The 24,220-nt window shown below is 45.0% G+C and overlaps 1 protein-coding gene across 1 annotated transcript; it reads right to left on the bottom strand.

Annotated features, from left to right (window-relative positions):
• Positions 1-2,553: 2,553 nt before the first annotated feature.
• Positions 2,554-3,012, bottom strand: LOC139239587 (histone H2B 1.2-like). Its single transcript, XM_070868366.1, has one exon. It carries the CDS (start codon positions 3,010-3,012, stop codon positions 2,554-2,556), a length of 459 nt encoding a protein of 152 aa, XP_070724467.1.
• Positions 3,013-24,220: the final 21,208 nt, after the last annotated feature.

Raw genomic sequence — 24,220 nt, 5'->3', positions numbered from 1 at the left:
CTCAGCCAATCGGAGGCCAGTAATTTCCACCGCTTCGTTCCCTCATATTTGATTGGATTGAAGCTGGACGGGCGTCCGGCGCCAGCCAATCACTGCTTGGGGCGGTCCCTCACAGTTTAAAATGACAGGGTTTGATCCAGAGTTAAATGTGATTGCGATGCCCAGTGTACCGATAGCTCCCGCCCAATGTGGGTGGAAACTATCAGTGGGAGATCTGATAGCGAATTGATCCCACTGCACATATCTAAATTCTGTATCTCACTTTTAACTCAGCTCTTAATGGGTGGACAAGTGGTATATTCTTTATAATATTTTGAATTAACCAGAGCTGTAATTCTGGTTCCCTGCAGTATGCAAATTCAACAGCGAAAAGTCTGCATGGACCAATGTGTTCAGGATGTATATCCTTCAGCCTATGAAATTACTTCCCCAATAATGGACGGTGAGCCCATTAACCGTTCATTCCCTTAAAACTCGGCTCTTAACGTCCGTTCATATTCGGCTCTCCCAACAAAGTGCTCAATGACGGGCGGTCTCACGTTCAGGTCCTGTCGGCTGTGTTTCCCTGAAGCCAGTCCCTCTCTGTATTGATTCACTGATCTGAAGATCCGATGCAGTGTTGGGCGATATAGATTTCTACATTTTCATCATATTTATAACTGGGAATATCTGTGGCTAATTTCTGATCAAGAAACTCTCAGCGTAATTACAGAGATATAACATCTTAAATTAAATCTGCGACACCTGAGATGCATAGAACAGTAAGGAGCCCTTTCAGAGATATTGTTAGTGACTTTGAAAAGAACTTTTAGTTTATTAGATTAAATCCTGTCCGCTTTACTTGCTCTTGGTGGTTTCCGTGGGCAGCAGCACAGCCTGGATATTAGGCAGCACCCCGCCCTGAGTGATGGTCACCTTTCCCAACAGCTTGTTGAGCTCCTGGTCGTTGCGGATGGCCAGCTGCAGGTGTATGGGGATGGCGCGGGTCTTCTTGTTGACGAGGGCCACGTGGCCGACCAGCTCCAGGATTTCAGCTGGTAAGATGCTCTAGCACAGCAGCCATGTAGACCGGGGCTCCGGCAGCCACACGTTCTGCGTAGTTCCCCTTCCGCAGGAGCCTGTGAACACGGCCCACAGGTAACTGCAGTCCGGCCCGGGAGGAGTAAGACTTGGCCCGAGCTTTACCCCGGGTTTTTCCTCTTCCAAACATTTGCACAATCTGCACGATCAGAGAAAGAATGAGAAACTCCTCCCACATCTGCCTTTCTTATACCGTATATCAGCAGGCCGGGACCATTAGATGGAGCAGCGTGCGGCGGCGTGCCACTGCAGGGAGCAGCGCTTGCTGCTCTAGGAGGGCTGCTGTGAAGCCAGGTCGCTGATTGCAGTGCGGGCAGGTACAGCAGGAGGGACAAAGGAGCGGCCAGAGATTGTAGAGGCTTGTGATCGGGACCGGGAGAGACGTGAGTTCGGGGCCCAGAAGAGACGGATGCCCAGGGGCAGCACGGACCATCCCACAGAGATATGTGTGTGCGCACTAGGTCCGTGCAGCAGAGCTGGTCTCCAGGTAGTCTTGAGTAATCGTTGCCACTGGCCAAGACCTAGTTCTGTCAAGCCCATGTAGTGGCTGCTTTGCAACGGCAACCACACCTTAAATTAATCCACGCACAGGCATCTTCCACCCTTCAAGATGTCGTTCGTAATCTGGAATATTAGGTCCTTCACCTGGGAATTTTTACGATGACCAATTACTATCTCCAACAGTCAGAAGCTAACGTATTTTTAATTTCAAAAAACCCACCATGAAATAGCGGATTAATAAAGTCAAGGTTAGTCAAAGATTTCGCAACACGTTTTAATTCCTTTTTATTCCATACTACCCTTGCAAGTTCCTGGCTGTTACAATCAGGTTTAAATTCTATTTCAAACTATCTGTAATGGCCGGGAATCAATCCCCACTGATTCTGTAATGGGACACATTCCAGCTCATTCTTTCTAAAAGTGGGCTTTCATAGATTATTGATCGATCCCCCGGAAAGACAGGAGTGAGTGCAGAACTGGGAGTCTTTCTGTGAAAAGAGATGAGGGGCAGAGTGTTCACACTGTCCCGGTTCTGGTCTCTGTAAGAACTCCCATTCTGGGTTGTTACACTGCGGGGACTGTCGGGTTCATAAATGGTTTGACCTCGAATAAGAATTTGTTTAAGTTAAAAGGGCATGAGAGAGAACGAGATGGCTAAAGTCTTGGGTCTCACCCCTAAAACAAACTCTTAATTCATCGGCAGGCCGTGCAAATGAACGGGTCTGAGAGCAAAGGGAAAGCGCGAGCGTGTTTGTCTTATGGTGGGAAATTCAACAGCGACTCTAAGGTCGATCCGAACAGTGAAGCTGCTGATCTGATAATTCAAATCTACAGCTGGAACTTCAAACGTTGTCAAACACACTTGCTTGGGAAATAATTATTGTAAATCGATTTTAAAGGTTTGTCTAGCTTGTTCAGTGATGTAGTGGAGGCTCATGTTTGGGGTTTGATCTCTCAGGATAGCGCACATTTTTACTTGGAGCTGGAGTACTTGGTCACCGCCTTTGTCCCTTCCGACTTGGCGTGCTTAGCCAGCTCCCCGGGCAGCAGCAGGCGCACGGCGGTCTGGATCTCCCGGGAGCTGATGGTGCGGCGCTTGTTGTAATGGGCCATGTGGGAAGCCTCACCCTCGATGCGCTCCAAAATATTGTTCCCAACCGAGTTCATGATGTCCATGGAGGAGATGCCGGTGTCGGTGTGAACCTGCTTCATCACTTTGTAGACGTAAATGGAGTAACTCTCCTTCCTCGATTTTATCCGCTTCTTGCCGCCCTTCGGTGGCGCTTTGGTGACTGTTTTCTTTGCGCCTTTCTTGGCGGTAACTCTTTTCCCCGCCGGTGGGTGCTTGCTCAGCGGCCGCCATCTTGGGCAGGGCACCCAGAGAGCGTGCTCACCGTCACCATCTTGGTTAGGGCGGGTCTCACCGCGCATGCGCGGCCCTTTGTGCAGCGACAAAGTGTGGGCGGGGCTTCAGGTGGTCTGTCATTATGATTGGTCAGCTTCCCTGAAAGGGAGCCTTGTTGTTCCCATTGTTATCTGGTGACCCGAGGCCCAGACTCATCCTGTTGAGCCAGCCCGGGCTCACACTGTTGAGGCAGCCCAGGCTCACTGTATGAGCCAGCCCAGGTTCACTTTATTGGGCCAGCCCGGTCTCACCTTATTTGACCAGCTCACGCTATTGGGCCAGCTCAGTCTCGCACTATCGGGCCAGCCCAGGCTCACACCATCAAGCCAGTCCTGGCTCACCCGATTGGCCCAGTCCGGTCACACACTGTGGGCCAGCCCAGGCTCACCCTATTGGGCCAGCAGAGGCTCACCCTATTACGCCAGCCCAGGCTCATCCTATCGGGCCAGCCGAGGCTCATCCCTTCGGGCCAGCTCAGGCTCACCCTATCGGACCAGCACAGGCTCACTATATTGCGCCAGCACAGGCTCACGCTATTGGGCCGGCACGAAAGGCCCAGTGACCAGCAGAGAAAATCAACATCCGATTGATTTTATTCTCACTCTGCGCACAGCAGGTGCAGGTCTGAACCCAAACATATAAGCTGGACGCAAGAGTCCTCCCACTATTTATCGGGGACTTGGCCTGGAGGGTGGTGCACGGAGCAGTCACGTGCAATACATTTTTAAGTCGGTTCACGGGCTCCCAGGCCGCCTGGAATTTTCTGCGGTTTGGAAGAGTCCGTGTTCCACGTTTTTATGGAGTGTGCGAGGTTGCAGCCCCTGTTCCATTATTTAAAAGGGCTGCTCCTCAATTTTTGGTTGCACTTCAGTCCCACACTGCTGATCTTTGGGCATCCTGTGCAGAGGGGAGCGGGTAGGTCCGAGGGCCTCCTCGTAGGACTGCTCCTGGGCATGGCCAAGGGTGCCATCAGCCGGTCCAGGCAGCGGGCAGTCGAGGGTCGTTCAGCCTGACTGCCTGCCTCTCTTCCCTGCATACATCCGGGCCAGCGTGTCCCTGGTGATGGAGCACGCGGTGTCCACCGGTACGCTCGTGGCCTTCCGCGAGAGGTGGGCGCCGGAGGGACTGGAGTGCATCATCATGCCTGGCAACCAAATTTTAAACTGATTTTATATGTTTTAAAGTTTAATTTGTTTTAATTGCCTGGTTTTTTGTGCCCCCCCTCCACTTTTATAGGGGCACTTGTAAATTATGGTTTTAGAGCCCCCCCAAAAAACACAACAAAAACCTACAGAAATACAAAAAAATGGGCCTTGGGAAATGTTTGGAGTGTGCTCCAGATCGGGGGGCACGATTTAATGTTTATGATTTAATGTTTACTGTTAACTCCAAAAGAGTTGTAAGCTGGAAATGATGAACATCGTTTGCCTTTGAATGTGGAAGGAGCAATGTTTGTCTTTCTGTCTGTGATAAAATATTTCAAACATCAGTGTGACTGAAAAAAGACACACACATCGGAGTGAGAGTGTTCCAGTACACTGACTGCAGAAAGAGCTTCAACCTTTTGCACAGCCTGAAAAAACATCGCACCATTCACAGCGGGGAGCAACTACATGTGTTCTGGGTGTGGAGGAGGTTTCAACTGGTCGTCCAACCTGGAGAGCCACAAGGACACCTGCATCATTGAGAAACCATGGGAATGTGGAGACTTTGATTGAGTTCCCCGTCTGATCTAGAAATGCATCGTCGCCGTCACACCGGGGAGAGGCCGTTCACCTGCTCTGTGTGTGGGCAGGGTTTCACTCAGTCATCCAACCTGCTGAAACTCCAGCGAGTTCACATTGAGGAATTGTGGGAAAGGATTTACTCAGTCATCTGAATTGCGAGTTCACAAGTGACTGCAGGTGTTGGGTTTATTGTTATTACTATTGTTAATCGCATCCTGACTGACTCGTGTTCATTCTGTCAGTTGGGGTTTGTTTCTGTTGATGTTAATAAACCCTAAAATTGGGCTAGAGTTTAATATTTCGACAGTGTGTCGATATTTAATATCTCCATGATAATTGATATACTGTCACTGACTGCTCCATGTTGCGCTTTTTCTCGTTTCTAACTCTAGATTGTTTCAGCTCTCATGCCTTTGGTTACTCTCTGGGACAGGCCCCAGTTCCCCTACCTTCCAGAATGCCTCTATTTGCCTTGGTGTCCAGGGTAGGTATTGCTAACATTCCCGTGATCACTAAACAAATAAAAAAACAGTCTGTTATTAATTGCAGCTACAGGACGTAGCGTGTACCCCACAGCATCTCTCTAATATTCGATGTGTGAATCGAGAATCACGCCTTCAAAGCTGGTTTCAATTTTAATTTGATTCCACTGACTAAATGCATTAAAAAAATATGTGCAGGTAAACTGATCACATCAAACAATTGGAAAACGCTTACAATCAACAAGATGAACAAGTAAAAACATCATGGCTCAATAACCCAGCTCTATATTCACAGGAGAAAGTCTGTTATCTAAGTCCTCGAATGTCAGTTCGTGAGATGAGAGTGAATCACTTTCCACATTCAGCTGGTAAACGGTCTCTCCCTGATGTGCTTCCACCCAACGCGCATCTGCACCCATTCCCACTGTCCCCACATTTACAGTGTTGAGTCAGCTGGGCACACGAGTCTCACAGGCTAGACGATTGGTTGAAGGTGTATCCACACACAGAACATGTGTCCTGTTTCTCCCCGCTGTGATTGGTGTTTTTCCAAAGGCTGATGATAAGGTGTTCCTGATGAATCCGGTGAACCAATCAAATCTTGACATGCTGTTTGGTTTGAGTATCCGAGCTGCAGATCCTCCCCTTCTAATACCCTGCAAATGGAGGTGACAAAATTTGTTAATTTAAGTAAAGAATAGAAGTTCAGAACCGACAATTCTTGATTCTATGTAACATTCTGCCCCCTCCTAAGCTGTAAATCCCTTATTCTAGATACTCTCCCTCCATCCTTCCAGACTAAAATCAACATTAATTTCATCGTCTGCGAATTAATTTCTCCAGAAAGTGCTGAATCTGGCTGGTTACAATTCCACACACATTTATTAACCTCTGCTGCCTCACCATCAATCGACTCAGTGTGTGCCAGCAGGATTTCCACTGTGGTAGTCATCAGAGCCTAGTCTAAACCTGCCCTCAAATGACATCCATACACTTCCCAGTTGAAGTCACTGGATCGGTATCAAGAGCAGGGGCAGTGGATAATTTTTACTCATTTTAGCCCAGTGGGACTGAGAATAATTACAACCCCTGAACTGTTGCCTTGGCTGAGATCAATGAACAGCCCAGATCAAGGATCGAACTTGGGACCTTTCCAGTCAGTATTGCAGAGTGTTTTAACATTTGTGGGGTGGGGGGAGGGTTAGAAACAATATTTTGAAACAAAATTACTCCACCTTTAAAAAAACCTTCATCACACTGTACAATTCTGAAAACTTTCCAAATTAGACAAGCAAGTCAAATGGATGATAGAAACAATGATACATTTTAGACAGACGCTAATCACTGAAATAGACAGCTTTACAATCATTGCACAGTGCAGAAGGGAGCGACTGTTAATGGGAGCTCGGTTCGTGAAGTCCTCTGACACACCGAGATAAACTGGACTGTTCCTTTAAATATAAATAGACAGAGAAAAGGGAGATCCTGTCCCTTTAAATATCTGTTCCATTTCCCCCAGGCAGTGGGAGGAGCAAGCCGGCGGTCTCTTCCTATTCTGACACAGAAAGCACCGCCGGATGGGCTCCCGCAGGGTCCTAAAACCCTAAAAAAAAACTTCAGACTGAGCAGAACAAATGAAAAGTGTTCGAACAAAGTCTTTACAATTATATCTCTCTATATATGTCTGTGTGTGTAAATAAAATACATCATTCTTAATGTTTGCTAGCCAATTTCACAGAGATAAGTTATTATCGTCACCAGTTATTTCACAGCATTGTATTTCCTATTACTTACAATGTAATTGCAGAGTATTTAATCCCTTTACCAATAATTGATGACCCATTGTCCTGTGCGCTCTTGTTTAGAAAGTGATGTCACACTGACCATTCTGTTAACAAGGTGACCAGCTGTGCGCAGTATTCCGTGGGAAAGGGGATTACATCACACCGAGGATAATGAGCAGCCACCCACCAGGCTCTGCACTTTATTGCCCAGTTATCACCCCACCATCACACAGAAGCTCCTCAGATTTACCTCCAGTGTGGAAGCCTTGTGCAAGTGTTGTTAAAAATGCAATTGTAGGGATGAAAGAGGAATTGGGTGAGGTGATTGGAGAGTAGGGATGAGGGAGGTATTGGGGTGAGGGGTTGGAGAGTAATGGTGAAGGAGCTGTATGAGTGAGGGAGATTTACTGCCCATTAATCACCTCTGTTCAACTAAGTTCGGGTTTATTTTTCCTTTAAAATGTTTTGTCTCCTGTGTTTCACTTAAGTTAGACATGTGGGGCTGCAGTTCCTTGCAGGTACTGGGCTGGTTCTGGTGAATGAATGTGTGATCATTCTATACTGAATGCGCTGCTGTGCGGGTGGTTTGCACTCTTTCTCAGTGACGAAGTGCTGTTGAAACCAAGTCCAGGATCCACTTGCATTGTGACACCAAATCCAGGGACAACATACATTGTGACACCAAACCAGGGACCACATATATTGTGACACCAAACCAGGGACAACATACATTGTGACACCAAACCAGGGACCACATACATTGTGACACCAAACGAGGGACAACATAAATTGTGACACCAAACCAGCGTCCACTTACACGAATTCATCAAATCCAGGGGCCCCTTACACTGGGGCATCAAGTCCAGGGACACTTATACCGTAGCACTAAATCCAGGAACTAGTTACAATGAGACATCAAATCCAGGATTAATTGCATCATGACACCAAATTGAGGGATTTTTAATACCGTGACAACAAATCCAGGGACCAGTAACACTGAGGCATCAAATCCAGGGAGCACTTACATTGAGACTACAAAATTTCATCGGCTATAAGGCACAGAAATTGACCATTCGGAAGAACCAGTCCATGCCTGGGTTTATGCTCTGCTGAGGAATTAGAGAGCCTCAGTGTGGGGAATGGCCATGCCAGGAAAAGCAGCTCTAGTTAGGGGGAAAGGTGGGTAATGAATGCAGATATGATGGTGGAATCAGACGGTGACTGGTGGGGCATGCTGACAGATTATTGTCAGAAGCCATTGTTAGGCAGGCTGATGATTAGATGTAATCATCATCATAGGCAGTACTTCGGAATCGAGGAAGACTTGCTTCCATTCATGACGTGAGGAATTTGGGAGCTGGACAGTCTAATACGAGAGCCTTGGGGTGTTTACTTTACATGGTCCATGTCTCTGAGCCATACAGGAGGGCGAGTATTACTACAGCCCTGTAGACCATGAGCGTGGTGGCAGGTTTGAGGGCCTGATCTTCAAACACTGATTTCCTCAGGCGGCTGAAGACTGCACTGGCGCACTCGAGGCGGTGTTGGATCTCGTCGTCGATGCCTGCTCTTGATAGGAGGCTCCCGAGATATGGGAAGTGGTCCACGTTGTCCAGGGCCGCACTGTAGTCTTTGATGCTCGTGTAACCGGCACAAGAACTGTATCTATCTGTTCTTGTCCCAAAATAGCCAAATGTAAGGTCACTAATTTATTTTTCTGTGATAAATGTACAGATGTGAAGGAAGGGAGAAAATGAGGCTTGCGCAGGAAATAAGGTTCCTTGAATGAACACATTTTGAGGCTGTTTTGTGACTCATTTATGAGAGGTTAAAAACATGAAATGGAAAAGGGCAAGTCCAGTGACATTTCTATTGCCAATCGTGCTTTCTTATTTAATCACTATATCCAAAGCCAAATATCATACTGACTACCGCAACCACTATTCCCAATCCTAACAAACGAACACAAACCACACCCACTAACCGCTAAACGTACATCTAAAGGAAGCCCCTAACTGTTATGTATGAATAAAGAGTCTGATCAGATACTGTTGTGGAAAAATATTTCCGAGACTGTATAATACATAAAGAGAGGTTTATTAAATCGGAGGCAAAGCTTTAGAGAAGTGTTAAAGACCCCTGTCTCTGAACCAGCTTCTCCATTTGATACCTCCAGTGAGCTTCTTTTATGTTACAAATTACGTCACTTTACATCACATGCTTTAGCACGAGTCCTTAAGTCTAATCATCGCATTACAAGGTTTTTACTATCCAAGGCTGAGCTCTTGATATAAACCAGCCTGCATTGTGACAGAGCATTATACACAAGTGCAGGCTTTTTGGCACCGGTATAGACAAACATACCCTCACTTATCTCTCCAGTAGTTCATCATCTCACGTTCCTATCTCCATAACTCAAGGCCAGCATACCTTGAAATCTAACTGTATTTTTTTATATAAAGCATAATGAATCAGTATTGTCCCTTACAAAATTCATTAAATGGGAAAATAAAAACAAATGTTTGGTCCCGTATATTAGTCAAATATATGTCCAAAAATCCGCTCCAACACTATTCCCCCTTTTGGTCCTGGAGGATGTTCACAAAATCCAGATGACCACAATGATAGTAGCATGGTGTCATATATTCGTCCTTTGGGGTATGTTACTTCCCTGATTTTCCGTATGTCCACCTTGCCTGTAGCTCTAGACTACCCTTCAAAGATAGTGGTCGGTGTCATCGTCGTCTGTTTCTTCATCCATGGTGTCTTCAATTATTTCCATCATGTGTGCTTCTTCTTCGGCTATTACACTGGCTACTGGCATCAGTCGAGCCATCATAACTTTACAGCAGATATTAAAACACCCGATAATCAGACAGCAAGTAATTATTATTACAACCAGAATAATTACTCCATGCATCAGAAAGTACCCACAGGATTCCCCTAACAGCCAGTCAAACCAGCCAGATCCTCCTGCTGTCGTGGATAATTTCTTTACCTCCCTTCTTTTGTGATCGGCGAGGTTGGTTATATTTTCTGAATTATCGGGAATGTAAGTGCTACATTCAGCTCCAATTAAGGCACATATGCCCCCACTTTGTGCTAGTATATAATCTAGGGCCATTCGGTTCTGGAGTACCATTGTGCGTATGGCTACCATTTCAGCCGTTATGCCCTCTATTGCTTCAGCAGCGTCGTTAACTATCTGTTCCAGTACCCTCTCTAGGTTACGTAATTCATCTATGGTGTGTCCGATCCCGAATGGGAGCATCATGAAACCAAATAGCCTCTCTACCGGGGTAAGATCTCGTCTTAATCGACCTGGTGACTGTACTTCTGCTAAAGTAGGTACCCGTCTGACAAAAGGGGACCACATATCCCAAATAACAGGACCCCCTCCAGCCCTGTGGCAACCAGGGGTAGGCCTTATGCCCGCACACAAAATAAGTGCCATTGTATGCTGTTAGATTCGATCCCAATCTCTCTCTCTCAGCCCCCCCGTCGCCACCTAATCTTAGGGTCCCAGTCCTGGCTACTTGTCTGCTTCTTCAAACACTTTATTACAAAGAACCCCTGGTTTGTTGTTTCGCTGGCTATTATGTTCCACCTAGTGAGGTTAAAGTATCTTGCTACAAAAGCTGTTTCCTCACCAGTCATGGTTCGAGTGAAACAAATGTCAGCAGTGGGCCTTCCAACTCCTGAGGTGTTGGTCAAAACCAGGAACGGGGTTCGTACCGACCTAATATATTCCTGCTGGTACCATCCGTCAATGCTTCCAAAAGGTGACCCCCCCGATCTCCATGTTTCTTTATCCCTACTCTAATTCCAAGTTTCATTTACTTCCCCTGTACCGTTTTGTCGCATTACCCACTCTGCAACTTCCGAAATGTTAAGGGAGATTGACCTCAAAGGTTGCCTCCTTCGCTATGTAAGGGGATGTGCGAACATACCCAGCAACTTGAAAAGTTCTCATTTTGTGCATAACATAAGATATGTACAAAAAAGGTATTCACATGTAACTCTCGTTTCGGTCTAGCTAGCAGGCCGGACCTAACATGAACTATGATAATCGCACCGATCGCAATATATAGTTTCATCTTATTACTCTATAATTAACAAATAGTCAAAGGCAAAATGGCCGTATGGCTTGCTTGAAGAATTTCTCGCTGTCAAACTGTAAATAGACAAACAACAACAACTAATACATGTGCTAAACGGCTGGTTCAAAAACCTTAAGCTGGGTCCGATGCTTCCATTATCCCTTCCCTTTAACATCGATGCAGGCACAAGTGTCCCCGCTGATTATAACCTCATACGGTCCTTTTTGGGGCAAACGCCGGTTTTCCCTGGAAGACCCTTACCATAATGCGACTTCCCGCCAACGGGACTTCAGGGTGCTTTGTAAGCTCTGCTTCCGCGTCTCTTTCTTCCTGATTGTCCCTAACTAATTTACGCATCCCTTTTAATCGAGTACTCAGTTCCAAAACATACCGTTTAATTTTGTCTTTTAATGGGCCTACATTGGTCCCCCTGTTATGATGTTCTCCGGTAATTGCATCGCCCTTCCTGTCATTAGTTCATAAGGTGTGAATCCGGTTGTCCGGTTTGTCGTGGCGCTTAACTTCATCAATATAATGGGTAATACTTCTGTCGACGTTTTTCCTGACGTTTTCATGGCCTTTGCCAGGGCGTTCTTCAAGGTATGGTTCATGCGCTCTACCATCCCAGAACTCTGCGGGTGGTATGGAATGTGGAATTTTTGTTTTATGCCCATTAGCTGTCATATTGTTTTGACAATTTTTCCGGTGAAACGGTTGCCTTGGTCAGAATATCCTTACCACTGTTGAGGCAGTGCAATCACGTGTGGGGAAAGCTTCCACCCACCAGGTAAATTGATCTATAATCACTAGGCAATATATTTTTCCATGGGATGGGGGCAAAGGACCTGTGAAATCAATTTGTACGTGTTCCCATAGCACCCGTGGACGGGGCTGGTGTACCATTTTAATTTTAATGGGCCTGCCTGGATTATATAGTGCGCACAAAAGGCATCGATGGCAATAATTGGCGATATCTCTCCCCATCCCTTGCTACCACCAATCTCTTCCAAGACTCCCGGTCATGGCCTCTCATGCTGAATGAGACAGGCCATGATTCAACTCCAATAAGGTATTCTGTATGCATTCAGGTGCCATTACCTTGTCGTTTCGTCTCCAAACGTTATCCTTCCCTTGCGTTGTGCCCTGCTTTGTCCACATACCTATTTCCTCCTCAGAAGTGTCCTGGTGTAGTTTCTCTTAACTTATCTGTTCGTCTCGGGCCCCAGCGGCACTGACTGAGGCTTCCTCACACTCTTCCTATTCTAATGCTTTCTGAGCAGCTACGTCTGCAACTTTATTTCCCTGGTGACTCAGCCAATCTGGACTGGTTCGGTCCGGCTCCCTCCTGTGGGCTTTAATTTTAATAACCGCTACCTGTTTTGTTTATTACTGGCTTCTAAAAGAGCTTCTATTCTCAGCTGATGCTTTATGGGATGTCCGCTATTTGTGATAAAACCCCTTTTTGGGGTTAACCTTAAGGCCCGCCGTATCCAGAGCCCTTAATACTAAGTATAGGGTGGCCTGATGTCCTTCCTTGGTTTCCGAGGCTATTAATATGTCGTCGACATATTGTAAAATACTATTTCCTGCCGGTACCTCTATTTGTTTTAGTATATCCCTCATGACTCGATGGAATATGGCTGGACTATTATGAAATCCTTGTGGTAATCGTGTCCAAGTATGTTGTTTATCCTCCACCGTGAAGGGAAATTTTTCTTGTGATTCTGGGTCAAGGGGAAGGGCCCAAAAACCATTGGCTAAGTCTAGGACTGAAAAGATCTTATGTTCAGGGGATAATCCATTAAGGATTGTGGAGGGGCTGGCCACTATCGGGTGTAATTTGCGGGTGACCTTGTTAAGGGCAATATAGTCGATAGTGAGTCTATAACTCCCATCTAGTTTCCCGACCGGCCATGTTGGGGAGTTAGTGGTGCTAACTGTTTATTTTACGATACCCTTTACCACTAGCCCTTTTACTATTTCTACAACCGCTATTCTAGCTTCATGTCTTATAGGGTATTGTCGGTGAGGTTTCTGAGGCGGTCCAGGGACTTTAATAGGGTCCAACCTCGCCCTTCCAGAATCTAATTGTGTCTGTGCCCAGACCCCGGGCACACAGGCACATATGCCTCCATACCCTCCAGTCCCGATAAGCCAATCAGTTTTTGTGGCTGTCGCTACACCTATACTTTCCGCATGGTGGGCTATCTGTCCTAAATCTCCGTTACTGCCATCCACCTTTGGCCATGTCAGTTTCCCCTTGCCGCAATCAATCAGGGCCTTAAATTACCTCATTATTTCATTACCCAATATTGTTCCCTCACGATTCTTGCATACATAAAATCTCATGGGTATATATATAATTTATCAATTTCCACCAATTGGGTGGTGCTCAGGTTGGCCAGTGTGGGCCGTCCATCTATTCCGTTTATCAGAGCCTTCTTGTCGGTGACGGGAAGGGGCATATTGGTCATGGATATTAAGGCTCCCGTGTCCACTAGCATTTCACAGTGTCGGTCCCCTACTGGTGCAGACACATATTTCCTTCCCACCTTTTTACTTTGTACAGGGGCCGCCGGGCATCACCGGGTGGCTTTGTACACCTGCCACTGCTGGTATTCCTGTTCTGACAGGGTCCTTGCCTTATTCGGATAGCTATTTTTACCATAGCATGTCGCTTCCAGGTGCCCTTTCTTTCCACAATACGTACATTGCTTTTCACTGCCTTTCCCTTTGCATTCCCTGGCAAAATGGCGCCCGGTATTCCACAATTAAGGCAAGTCCCCCTATTCTGCCCCCCTCCTGTTCCCGTGGCAGAGACCTTTTCCTGCTTTATCTTTGTCTGAGATTTTTCATCGCCCCCTCCCTGGACGCCACAAGACCACTCGACCAGTTCATCATAATCCTGGGTTACAATTACTCCCATTTTTATAATGGTCTGGTGTGCAGTGTATAGTCCGTCCTTAAATGTTCATTCACCACAGCCTGGGTTCCCCTGTCCAGAGCATTCTTGATATATCTGGAACAATCGTTCCCCATACTCTGAGGCTCCTTCCCCTTTTTGCTGCTTGGTTGTAGTAATTTTACCCCAATTATTAGGGGCGTTACCTAAAACTCGTTGGATCTCGGTTTTAAAAGGGTCAAAGGGCGCCTGTTGACCATCTACTTCGATGGGTAAAGGTACCGCGTGTGTCCAACGTCCCCCTAAAAAGTCGGCATTGGCTGCTACCGCGGCTCCTCCGGCCACTACTCTCCACTGATCTGGCGGGCAAGCCGCTCGGACTAGTTGGTGGATATCTCTGAGGTGTAGATGGTGGGCCACCCAAACTGTATCCAGCTCTGCCAAAAATGTAATATTCGCACATCGGGGCTGTAATTTACCCAGGGCTGCCATTATCTGCTGTCTTTCGCTGGGGGTAAAGGCCTTATAGGTCGCAGTGGGATTTGCAGCCGTCCCCCTTCTTGTTACCGGCACCACCGCGAGGGTTTCTAAATCTTCCTGAACTGGGGCACTTGCTTCGCATTGATAATTCTCGTAAGGGGGCAGCGATCCCCCCCATTGAGATCGATCCTGGATCCGTTGTTCCAGCGCCGGGCATTTCTTTTCCCACTCTATATTTTTCCTTTGTGCTTGGTTTAATTGTTTACTTTTTTCATGCATTTTCTCTTTAACCTGTTCAATTATTCCAGCTAACTAATACACCAATAATGCTCCGGCTTTTTTAGTTTTATCTTTCTTTTGTTTAACTATCCAACTTCGCTGTCGTTCTAACGTCCAGGATACATCCCAACCGTCCTTTTCCATTTTCTTGATTAAGACCTATCGATCGGTCATCTAGGAATTAATTAACGACCCGGGCGGCCCGCGTTTTACATTCCCTTTCTTACCTTCCATCTTCGCCAGGCTCGGACGTTTCCCTTTGTTCCTGTAATACTCACGGCCGCGACTACTCTGTCGGGACTCTTTGTCTTCGCAACAAAGCTAGCGTGTTTCCTTACCACCGGAGTTTTTCTGCTCTTGGTTGGAGTGATCAGTTCCCTTCCGCACCGACCTTATTCACCAAAGGGAAAATCAAACTGGTTTGACAACCTCCTTCCGCTATCTACTTACTCGTATCTTATAGACAATCCCGTTGTGCCCGGACACATCTCTTTTCAGTCTCGAACACCAGATTCCAGATGCTGCCTGAAATGATCACGTCTGATCAGACAGTATCCTGTCGTGACGCCATTTTGTTGTGGAAAAATATTTCCAAGACTGTATAATATGTAAAGAGAGGTTTATTAAATCGGAGACAAAGCTTTGGGAGAAGTGTTGGAGACTCCTGTCTCTGAACCACTTCTCAAATTGGTATCTGCAGTGAAGTCCTTTTATCTTACAAATTCCGCCACTTTACAACACATGCTTTAGCACTACAAAGCTTTGACTATCGAAGGCTAAGCTTTTGATATAACCCATCGTGCTTTGTGCCAGGGCAGTATAAACAAGTGCAGGCTTTTGTCACTGGTATAAACAAAGATACTCTGCAATTAACTCATTATCTCACTTTCCTATCTCCATTAACTCAAGGCCATTATACCTTGAAGTTTAACTGTTGAAAGCATAATGCATCAGTATTATCCCTTACAAAAAACATTTAAAGGGGAAAATAAAACAAATGTTTGGTCTCGTATTCAATCAAGTATATGTTCAAAAATCCGCTCCAACAGCCTGGATGATGTGGAATCGGTATGGATCGAGCTGCGGAATTTAAAGGGCAGAAAACGCTAGCAGGATTCGTCGATAGACCACCAAATGGTAGTAGTGAGGTTGGGGACAGCATCAAATAAAAAATAATGGATGTGTGCAAGTTCGGTACAGCAGTAATCATGGCGACTTTAATCTACATATTAATTGGGCTAAGCTAACTGGTAGCAATGGGGTGGAGGAGCATTTCCTCGAGTGTATTAGGGATGGTTTACGAGACCAATATGTCGAGGAACCAACCAGGGAGCTGGACATCCTAGACTGGGTGATGTGTAAAGAGAAGGGACTAAACTTGTTGTGCGAGGCCCCTTAGTGAAAAGTGAACATCATTTGGTAGAATTCCTTATTAAGATGGAGAGTGACAAATTTAATTTGTAATCTAAGGTCCTGAACTTAAGGAAAGGTAACTTCGACGGTATGAGGCGTGAATTGGCTAGACTAGAATGGCAAAAAACACTCAAAGGGGAGACGCTGGATAAGCAATGGCAAAGATTTAAAGATCACATGGATGAACTTCAGCAAATGTAAATCCCTGTCTGGAGTAAAAATAAAACTGGGAAGGTGGCTCAAGCATAGCTAACAAAGGAAATTAAGGATAGTGTTAAAGCCAAGAAAGAGGCATGTAAATTGGCTAGAAAAAGCAACAAACCTGAGGACTGGTGGAAATTTAGAATTCGACAGAGGAGGACTAAGGGTTTAATTAAGAGGGGGAACAGACACTTGGAGAGGAAGCTTGCAGGGAATATAAAAACTGACTGCAAAAGCTTCTATAAATATGTGAAGAGAAAAAGATTAGTAAAGCCAAACGTAGGACCCTTGCAGTCTTATTCAGTTGAATTTATAATGGGGAACAAAGAAATGGAGGACCAATTGAACAAACACTTCGATTTTGTCTTCACGAAGGAAGAAACAAATAACTGTCTGAAGGTACTCGGGACAGTGGGTCGAGTGAGAAGAAGGAACTGAAGGATATCCTTATTGGGCGGGAAATTGTGTTCGGAAAATTGATACGATTGAAGGCCGATAAATCCGATGGGCCTGTCGTCTGCATTCCAGAGTGCTCAAGGATGTATCTCGAGAAATAGTGGATGCATTGGTGATCATTTTACAACAGTCTATCGACTCTGTTTCAGCTCCTATGGACTGGAGGGTAGGTAATTTAACATCACTTTTCAACAAAGGAGGGAGAGAGAAAACAGGTAATTATAGACCGGTTAGCTTGACATCAGTAGCGGGGAAAATGTTGGAATCGATCATGAAGGATGAATTAGCAGCGCATTTGGAAAGCGGTGACAGGATCGGATCAGGTCAGCATTGATTTATGAAAGGGATATCATGAGTGGCCAATCTTCTGGAACTTTTTGAGGATGCAACTAATAGAGTGGACAAGGGAGGACCAGTGGATGTGGTGTATTTGGACTTTCAGAAGGCTTTTGATAAGGTCCCGCACAAGAGTATGTTGTCCAAAATTAAAGCACATGGTATTGGAGGTAATATACTGAGATGAATAGGGAGTTGGTTGGCAGACAGGAAGCAGAGATCGGGATAATTTCAGAATGGCAGGCAGTGGCCACTGGAGTACCGCAGGGCTCAGTGCTGGGACCCCAGCTCTTTGCAATATACATTAACGATTTGGATGAAGGAATAGAGTGTAATATCTCCAAGTTTTCAGATGACACTAAACTGGGTGGCGGTGTGAGCTGTGCGTAGGATGCTAAGACACTGCAGGGTGACTTACACAGGTTAAATTAGTGTTCAAATGCATGGCAGAGGCAGTATAATGTTTATAAATGTGAGGTTATGCATTTTGGGGCAAAAACACGAAGGCAGAATTTTATCTGAATGGCGGCACATGAGGAAAAGGAAAGGTGCAACAAGATCTGCGTGTCATGGTTCATCAGTCACTGAAAGTGTGCACGCATGTACAGCAGGCGATAAAGAATGCAAATGGTATGTCGGCCTTCATAGCTAGGTGATTTGAATATAGATGCTGGGAGGTCTTACTGCAGTTGTCCAGGGCCTTAGTGAGGCCTCACCTTGTGTTTAGTGTCTGAGGAAAGATGTTCTTCCTCTTGAGGGAATGCAGCGTAGGTTCAGCAGACTGATTCCACGGATGGCTGGACTGTCATATGAGGAGAGATTGGATCAACTGGGCCTTTAGTCACTGGAGTTTAGAAGGATGAGAGGAGATCTCATAGATACATATAAGATTCTGATGGGACTGGACAGGTTCGATGCGGGAAGAATGTTCCCGATGTTGGGGAAGTCAAGAAACAGGGAACATAGTCTTAGGACAAGGGGTAGACCATTTAGAACTGAGATGAGGAGAACCTTCTTCACTCAGAGAGTACTTAACCTGTGGAATTCCCTGCCACAGAGCGTTGTTGATGCCAATTCACTGGATATATTCAAAAGGGATTTAGATATGGCTCTTACGGTTCAGGGGATCAAGATGTATGGAGATGAATCATGAAATGGGTACTGAAGGATTGATCAGCCATGATCTTATTGAATGGTGGTGCAGGCTCGAAGGGCCGAATGGCCTACTCCTGCACATATTTCCTATGTTTCTATGTAACACGACGTGGATCACGCGGTCAGAATGAGCTCGTCGCCAACACGACAGGAAATGGGAATCATCAGGGTATTCATGGTACTAAATTACTGTTAAGTTACAAATATAGGTCAGGTGAATGTCGAGGGATGTAGTCACAGTTTAATGTGAAACAGAGAACTGGTGCATTTAGGGCAATAGAACAACTGTTCAGTTATAAATCATATAAAGGTAATTGCAGAGAAATAGAGTCATTGTCTTATAAGAAATAGAGGACTGGGGATTTAGCGGCAAACAGTGAGAGTTTAAATAGAATGGGAGGACTGGGGAATTAAGGGCAACATAGTGAGTGTTTAATTAGAAATAGAGGACTGAGGAATTTAGGGGAACACAGTGAGTGGTTAATGAGAATTAGAGGGCCAGGGAATTTCGGGGAACACAGTGCATGTTTAAGTAAAAATAGAGGTCTGGGGAATTTAGCGGAACACAGTGAGAGTTTCATTTGAAATAGAGGACTGGAAAATTTGCGAGAACACAGTGAGTGTTTATTTGGAATTAAGAACAAAGGAACATAAGAAATTGGAACAGGAGTAGGCCATACGGCCCCTGGAGCCTGCGCCACCGTTTAATATGATCATGGCTGTTCCATTCATGGATCAGCACCAGTCCCAGCCCGCTCCCCATTTCCCCTTATTCACTTATCGTTTAAGAAACTGTCTATCACTTTCTTACATTTAATCAATGACCCAGCTTCCGCAGCTCTCTGAGGCAGCGAATTCTACAAATTTACAACCTTCTGGAAGAAGAAAATCGTTCTCATCTCAGCCGTGAATGGTTGGTCCCATATTCTCAGATTATTCCCCCTTGTTCTAGTTTCCACTATCAGTAGAAACATCCTCTCTGCATCGAACTTGTCAATCCCACTCATAATCTTATACGTTTCGATAAGATCACCTCTCATTCAGCATTTAATACAAATGTCGATCTTAAGCAATATTTTTTGCAGACGGCAGATGTAACCATGCATGCAGTATGTATAACTTTTACGGTGGATAGTCATGTGTGTTGTGTTGTGTTGTGTATTAATAATAATAATGATAATAATAAAATATCTGTCAGTAATCTATGTATCTCTATCTGTAACAATACCTGACAATGATCTTCCGCCATGACATGCCGTTGTCACCTTTTGCAGAAAAAACTTTCATAGAACAGGGACGAGCAGCGGAGCACGGGTGATGGCCCAGCAGATCTATGACCCTCACCGATCTCGAGGAGCCGGTGCTGGCACTTCTGGGGTTTCACAATCGTTTGCCCACCTTTGCTGCGTCAGAATCTGTCTTCAGGCCACGTGAGTAAACTATAAACCATTGTAAAGTCAATTGATGCCTCATATATACATTAAATATATCATTGATGATTTATCGATGCAATTTTATGTAATATTATGTTATGTAATGTAATGTTATGTAATTAATGATGGGATCATGGAAGTTATTGTAATGCTAATTTTGTACGATCATGATGTTCGTCAAACGTGAAGTCTGTTATCATTCTTACAACATTAGAGTTGCTCTCATGCACATGGCTGTGTAGCGTTTGGATTCCGATGTGACCCAAGCACCCCCTTCTCCTCTACTTAGGTCTTTTTTGTCTTTTAGTTCAACCAAGGGCGTAGGCCTTGGAAATCGAACCACCACTTCAAACAATGGAGCCGGTCTAACTTATTTCTTGGGTCGTGGAGCCCTGAATCTCTCCCGTTCTGCTGCGGGTCCTACCCTCCACTGAGGAAAGTGAGGAGGTCAAGGAGGTGCCTGCAGCAGCCGTAGCTTCCAGTGTTCCTGCGGCCACGTACTCCTCGAACGAGGAGTTATCTGGGCCAAGTGCTTTGCCACAGGGTGCCTCCAGTGATTCACTGCCGGTGACGACCACGCGGCGGTTGGTTCGGAGAAGTCAAACTGCTCCACGAACAGGAGATCATAGCGTGTACATGGTTAACTTGTCCTGGAGAAGCGTTGAGATTTGTCAAGAGCTCCTCCAGGCAATGTGTGGAATATCTGAGCAGATGGCCACCCGATCCACTAAAGTGAACGAGAAAATGACACAGTTAGCGGTGGCCCTGGAGATAATAGCCAGGGACACTGGAGTCAGAGTGCTATCATCGGTCCAGGAATCCGGCACTGCTCCCCAAGGTGCCGCACCCCTATTGCCCGAGACTCATGCGAGCCAGAGGAAGCTGTTGCATCTGGCTCGGAGGATATTTCCACAGAAATGTCCTCTCCATCATCATCATCTTGGTGTTGGTCGGTGAAAGGAAAGAGGTGCTGATCAGACCGGCGGAAAGTTAAGTAGGGGTGTGGCCGTAAGGATGGAGGGAATGTGTTTTATTTAACGTAAATATTGTTGTCTGTGGGGTGGGTGTGTGTTTCGCTTCACTTTTAGATGATTAAATTGTTCCTGTTTTTAAATGTTTCATTGTTGGGATGGTTTGGGAGAGAGTGGGTTATGAAGGCTTTTTTATTAAAATCTTTTGTTATTGTATTGCTAAAATGTTAAAATGTTGAAAGTTTGGGTTGAGGTGGGGGAGGGGTTACTGTTGTGTTGTGTTGTCTTGTGTTATGTTTTATTCAAAGAAATATATTGTTAAACGTATTTATAAAAACTTAACTTAACATTGTTGTGTATTGTATTCAGCTACTTGTAGCGTTGAAATCCGGCGAGTCCTTACCATGAAAGGTTAACATCAAACGTAACGGTACTTGTCACAAACTTAACGCAAACCTTTCATTTATGAGCTGCAGACATAAAACCTTTAGCTGTGTAGTCACAACGGGCCCTTTCCTGCGTTCTAGAGGAGAGTGAGGGCATGGTTTCAAAATCAACCTGAGTGTCTTCCCCGAGATCATCGTCCACCTCATCTTCATCGTCTTCTCTTCTCCTGAGGTGGATCGGCCTTCCCATTTGGAAATTCTTATCCCTACCTGATAGCCAAATTATGCAGCATGCAGCACACCACAATTAATTGAGCAAACTACTCAGAGTATCATTGCAATTCGTCTCCTGAATGGTCCAGGCATCTGGAGTGATGCTTAAGCATTCCAATTGTCTTTTCGACGACATTTTATGTGGCGATGTCGCTTTCATGTTATCACCTCTCGGCTTGTGTCTGCGGCTTACGCAGGGGAGTCCATCAGTCAGCTGGTAAGGCCATATCCTTTATCACCAGCATCCAACCGTGACTTTTGGCTGATTCATAATCAGGTCAGGCAAAGTACTCTCACGCAAGATGAGTGCATCAGGGATGCTTCCTGGAAATGTTGCATTTGAATGCCATGATTATTTCCTTGTGGTCAACAACGAGATGCACATTCAGTGAGTGGACTTGCTTTGGGTTCAGAAACACCTCTGCATCCTGAAAGGGTGCTCGCATGGCGATGTGCGTGCTGTGTATTCCTCCCTGTAACTTGGGGAAGTTTGCTATTCTGGAGAAATCCAAAGCCACCTCAGTCTGTGCCACCCTGGTCAAAGGGAAGCTTATCAGGTCCATCCTTTGAGTGTAAAGGGCTTCAGTACCCTATCGAAAGTAGCAATGCGTGGCATACTGAGAGATGTCGCAAATTTCGCCTGCTGATACCTGAAAGGAGCCAGATGCATTGTAGGAAAGTGCCGCAGTAACCTTGACCTCAAAGGGCAGCACGGTCATGATGGTGCTGTTAGGCTGCAGATCTCCTTGATGATCTGGCCTATACCAGCGATGACCTCATTTGGAATCATACTTTCCTAAGGCACGTGTTCACCGATACGTTCAGGTAAGACCGTTTCTCTCTGGAGGTGCGACGGGTGCACGTTCTCCTCCTCCTCCTGTCACGTCCTAAATTGGGCAGATAATGCTCTTCAATATCCCTTCTTTCACCTCAAGTCTGCAGCATGTGAGTAGTCATCAATAGAGCCTGAGAAATTTCAGGCCCCATTAAAATTACTATTAGACCTATTCTTCAGAAATAATACATTTTCATCCGAAATTTCATAAATTATTTTAAATTCGTCCACAGTATTATAAGATGTTTCTTAAATTTTGATATTCACCTTAAAATAACACACAGATTAAATCAATGCTCTCCAGAAATTGAAGCAGCCTTTTCTAGTAAAGTCCTTCGATTTACTAAATGGATTCCATGCCGCTGGGTTAAGATCAGGTGAATGCAGCTTTTTTTCAGCGTTTATTTGGGCTAACGTTAGGCTGGGCTGTTTATGGGCTTTTGTTTCCATTAAAATCTGTTTTCTGGATGTTGACGTCATAAACATATGGACGAGTGGTTAAATTAAATGTCGGCGTTAAATTGATTGCAAAACTAATGCTGGCGATAAATTGCTAACAAATAGGCGATAGATGGACGTTAGTTTCCATTTCTGGGTAAATGGGAGACAACCGGGTGTTATAACATCTCAGCGTTTAAATGGGTGGGAAGTGATCTGTAGCGGGGAGAAACTAATGGAAATTGTAGCATTGATATATTAAACAAACAGCAATGGACCTAGTACTGAGCCCTGCCGAACCCCACTGGAAACAATCTTCCAGTCACAAAAACAAACCAATCATTTGCCTTTGCGTCCTGCCACTGGGACATTTATGGGTCCAACTTGACACTTTCCCTTGGATCCGATGATTTTTATTTTTCTTCCATGTGGGAGTTTGCTGCAAGCAATGATTCAAATCCATGTAGACTACATCAAAAAACTGTCTTCACCGAACCTCCTTGTTACCGCCTCAAAAAATTCTATCATGTTAGTTCGACATGAGTTTCCCTTAACAAATCCATGCTGACTGTCCTTGATTAATCCGTGCCGTTACATATGATGATTAATACTGCCACTCAGACTTTTTCCAATAATTGTCCCACGGTCTAGTTCAGGGTCACACAGCTTGAATTACTCGGTGAACCCCTGTCTTCATTTTAAACAATGGTACAGTGTTTGCAAACCGCAAGTCCTCTGGCACCACACTTTACTCTATAGCGGATTGGAAATTGATGGCCAGAGCCTCTGCTATTTTCTCCATTGATTAATTTAATAGCCTCGGTTACATTTCTTCCGAGCCCAGTGAAGTCTCATCTTTCAAAAATGCTAAAGAAACTTAACATTTCCACTCTCACTACATTTATCTAATCTAATAATTCACACACCAACCCTTAACTACAATTTCTGCATCGTGTCCCTTGTGAAGGCAGATACACATTTTTCGTTGAGGAACATTCCCACGTCTTCCAAATCAATACACATGTTACTTTGTTGGTCTCTAATATGCCACACACTTTCTGTAGGTAGGTTTTTGGCCTTCATGTATTTATAAAATATCTTTGTGTTTTCCTTGATTTCACTTGCCAATATTTTGTCATAGTTCTGTAATTTTGTTTTTAATTCCATTTACCGCTTGGCTTTCTGTAGTATTTAGATTTCTGCATCTGACTTAAGCTTCCCTTTTTTGTCTCATTTTATTAATTGACATCCAGGAGGCTCTTGATGTTGAGGTCCACACTTTTTCTTGAAAGAAACAAATTTGCTCTGAAACCTCTCTATCTCTTCCTCGAATGACTCACACTACTCCGGCATTGATTTAACTTCAGTAGTTGTTTCCAGTCCACATTCGATAAATCGCATCTCACCAAATTAAAATTGGCCTTACCCCAATTGAAACTTGTAACTCCTAGTCTATCTGTCTCCTTTAACATAAATACAATAACTTTTACTGAATTATGATCAATGCCACAAACATATTCTCACCCACCTATACAACTTAATTCATTAAACCTCAGATCAGGATTTCTCCCTCTGTTGTTTGT

This window comes from Pristiophorus japonicus, chromosome 28 (genome assembly GCF_044704955.1).
Source record: "Pristiophorus japonicus isolate sPriJap1 chromosome 28, sPriJap1.hap1, whole genome shotgun sequence".
NCBI lineage: Eukaryota > Metazoa > Chordata > Chondrichthyes > Pristiophoridae > Pristiophorus > Pristiophorus japonicus.
This window is presented reverse-complemented; position numbering and strand designations above follow the sequence as displayed.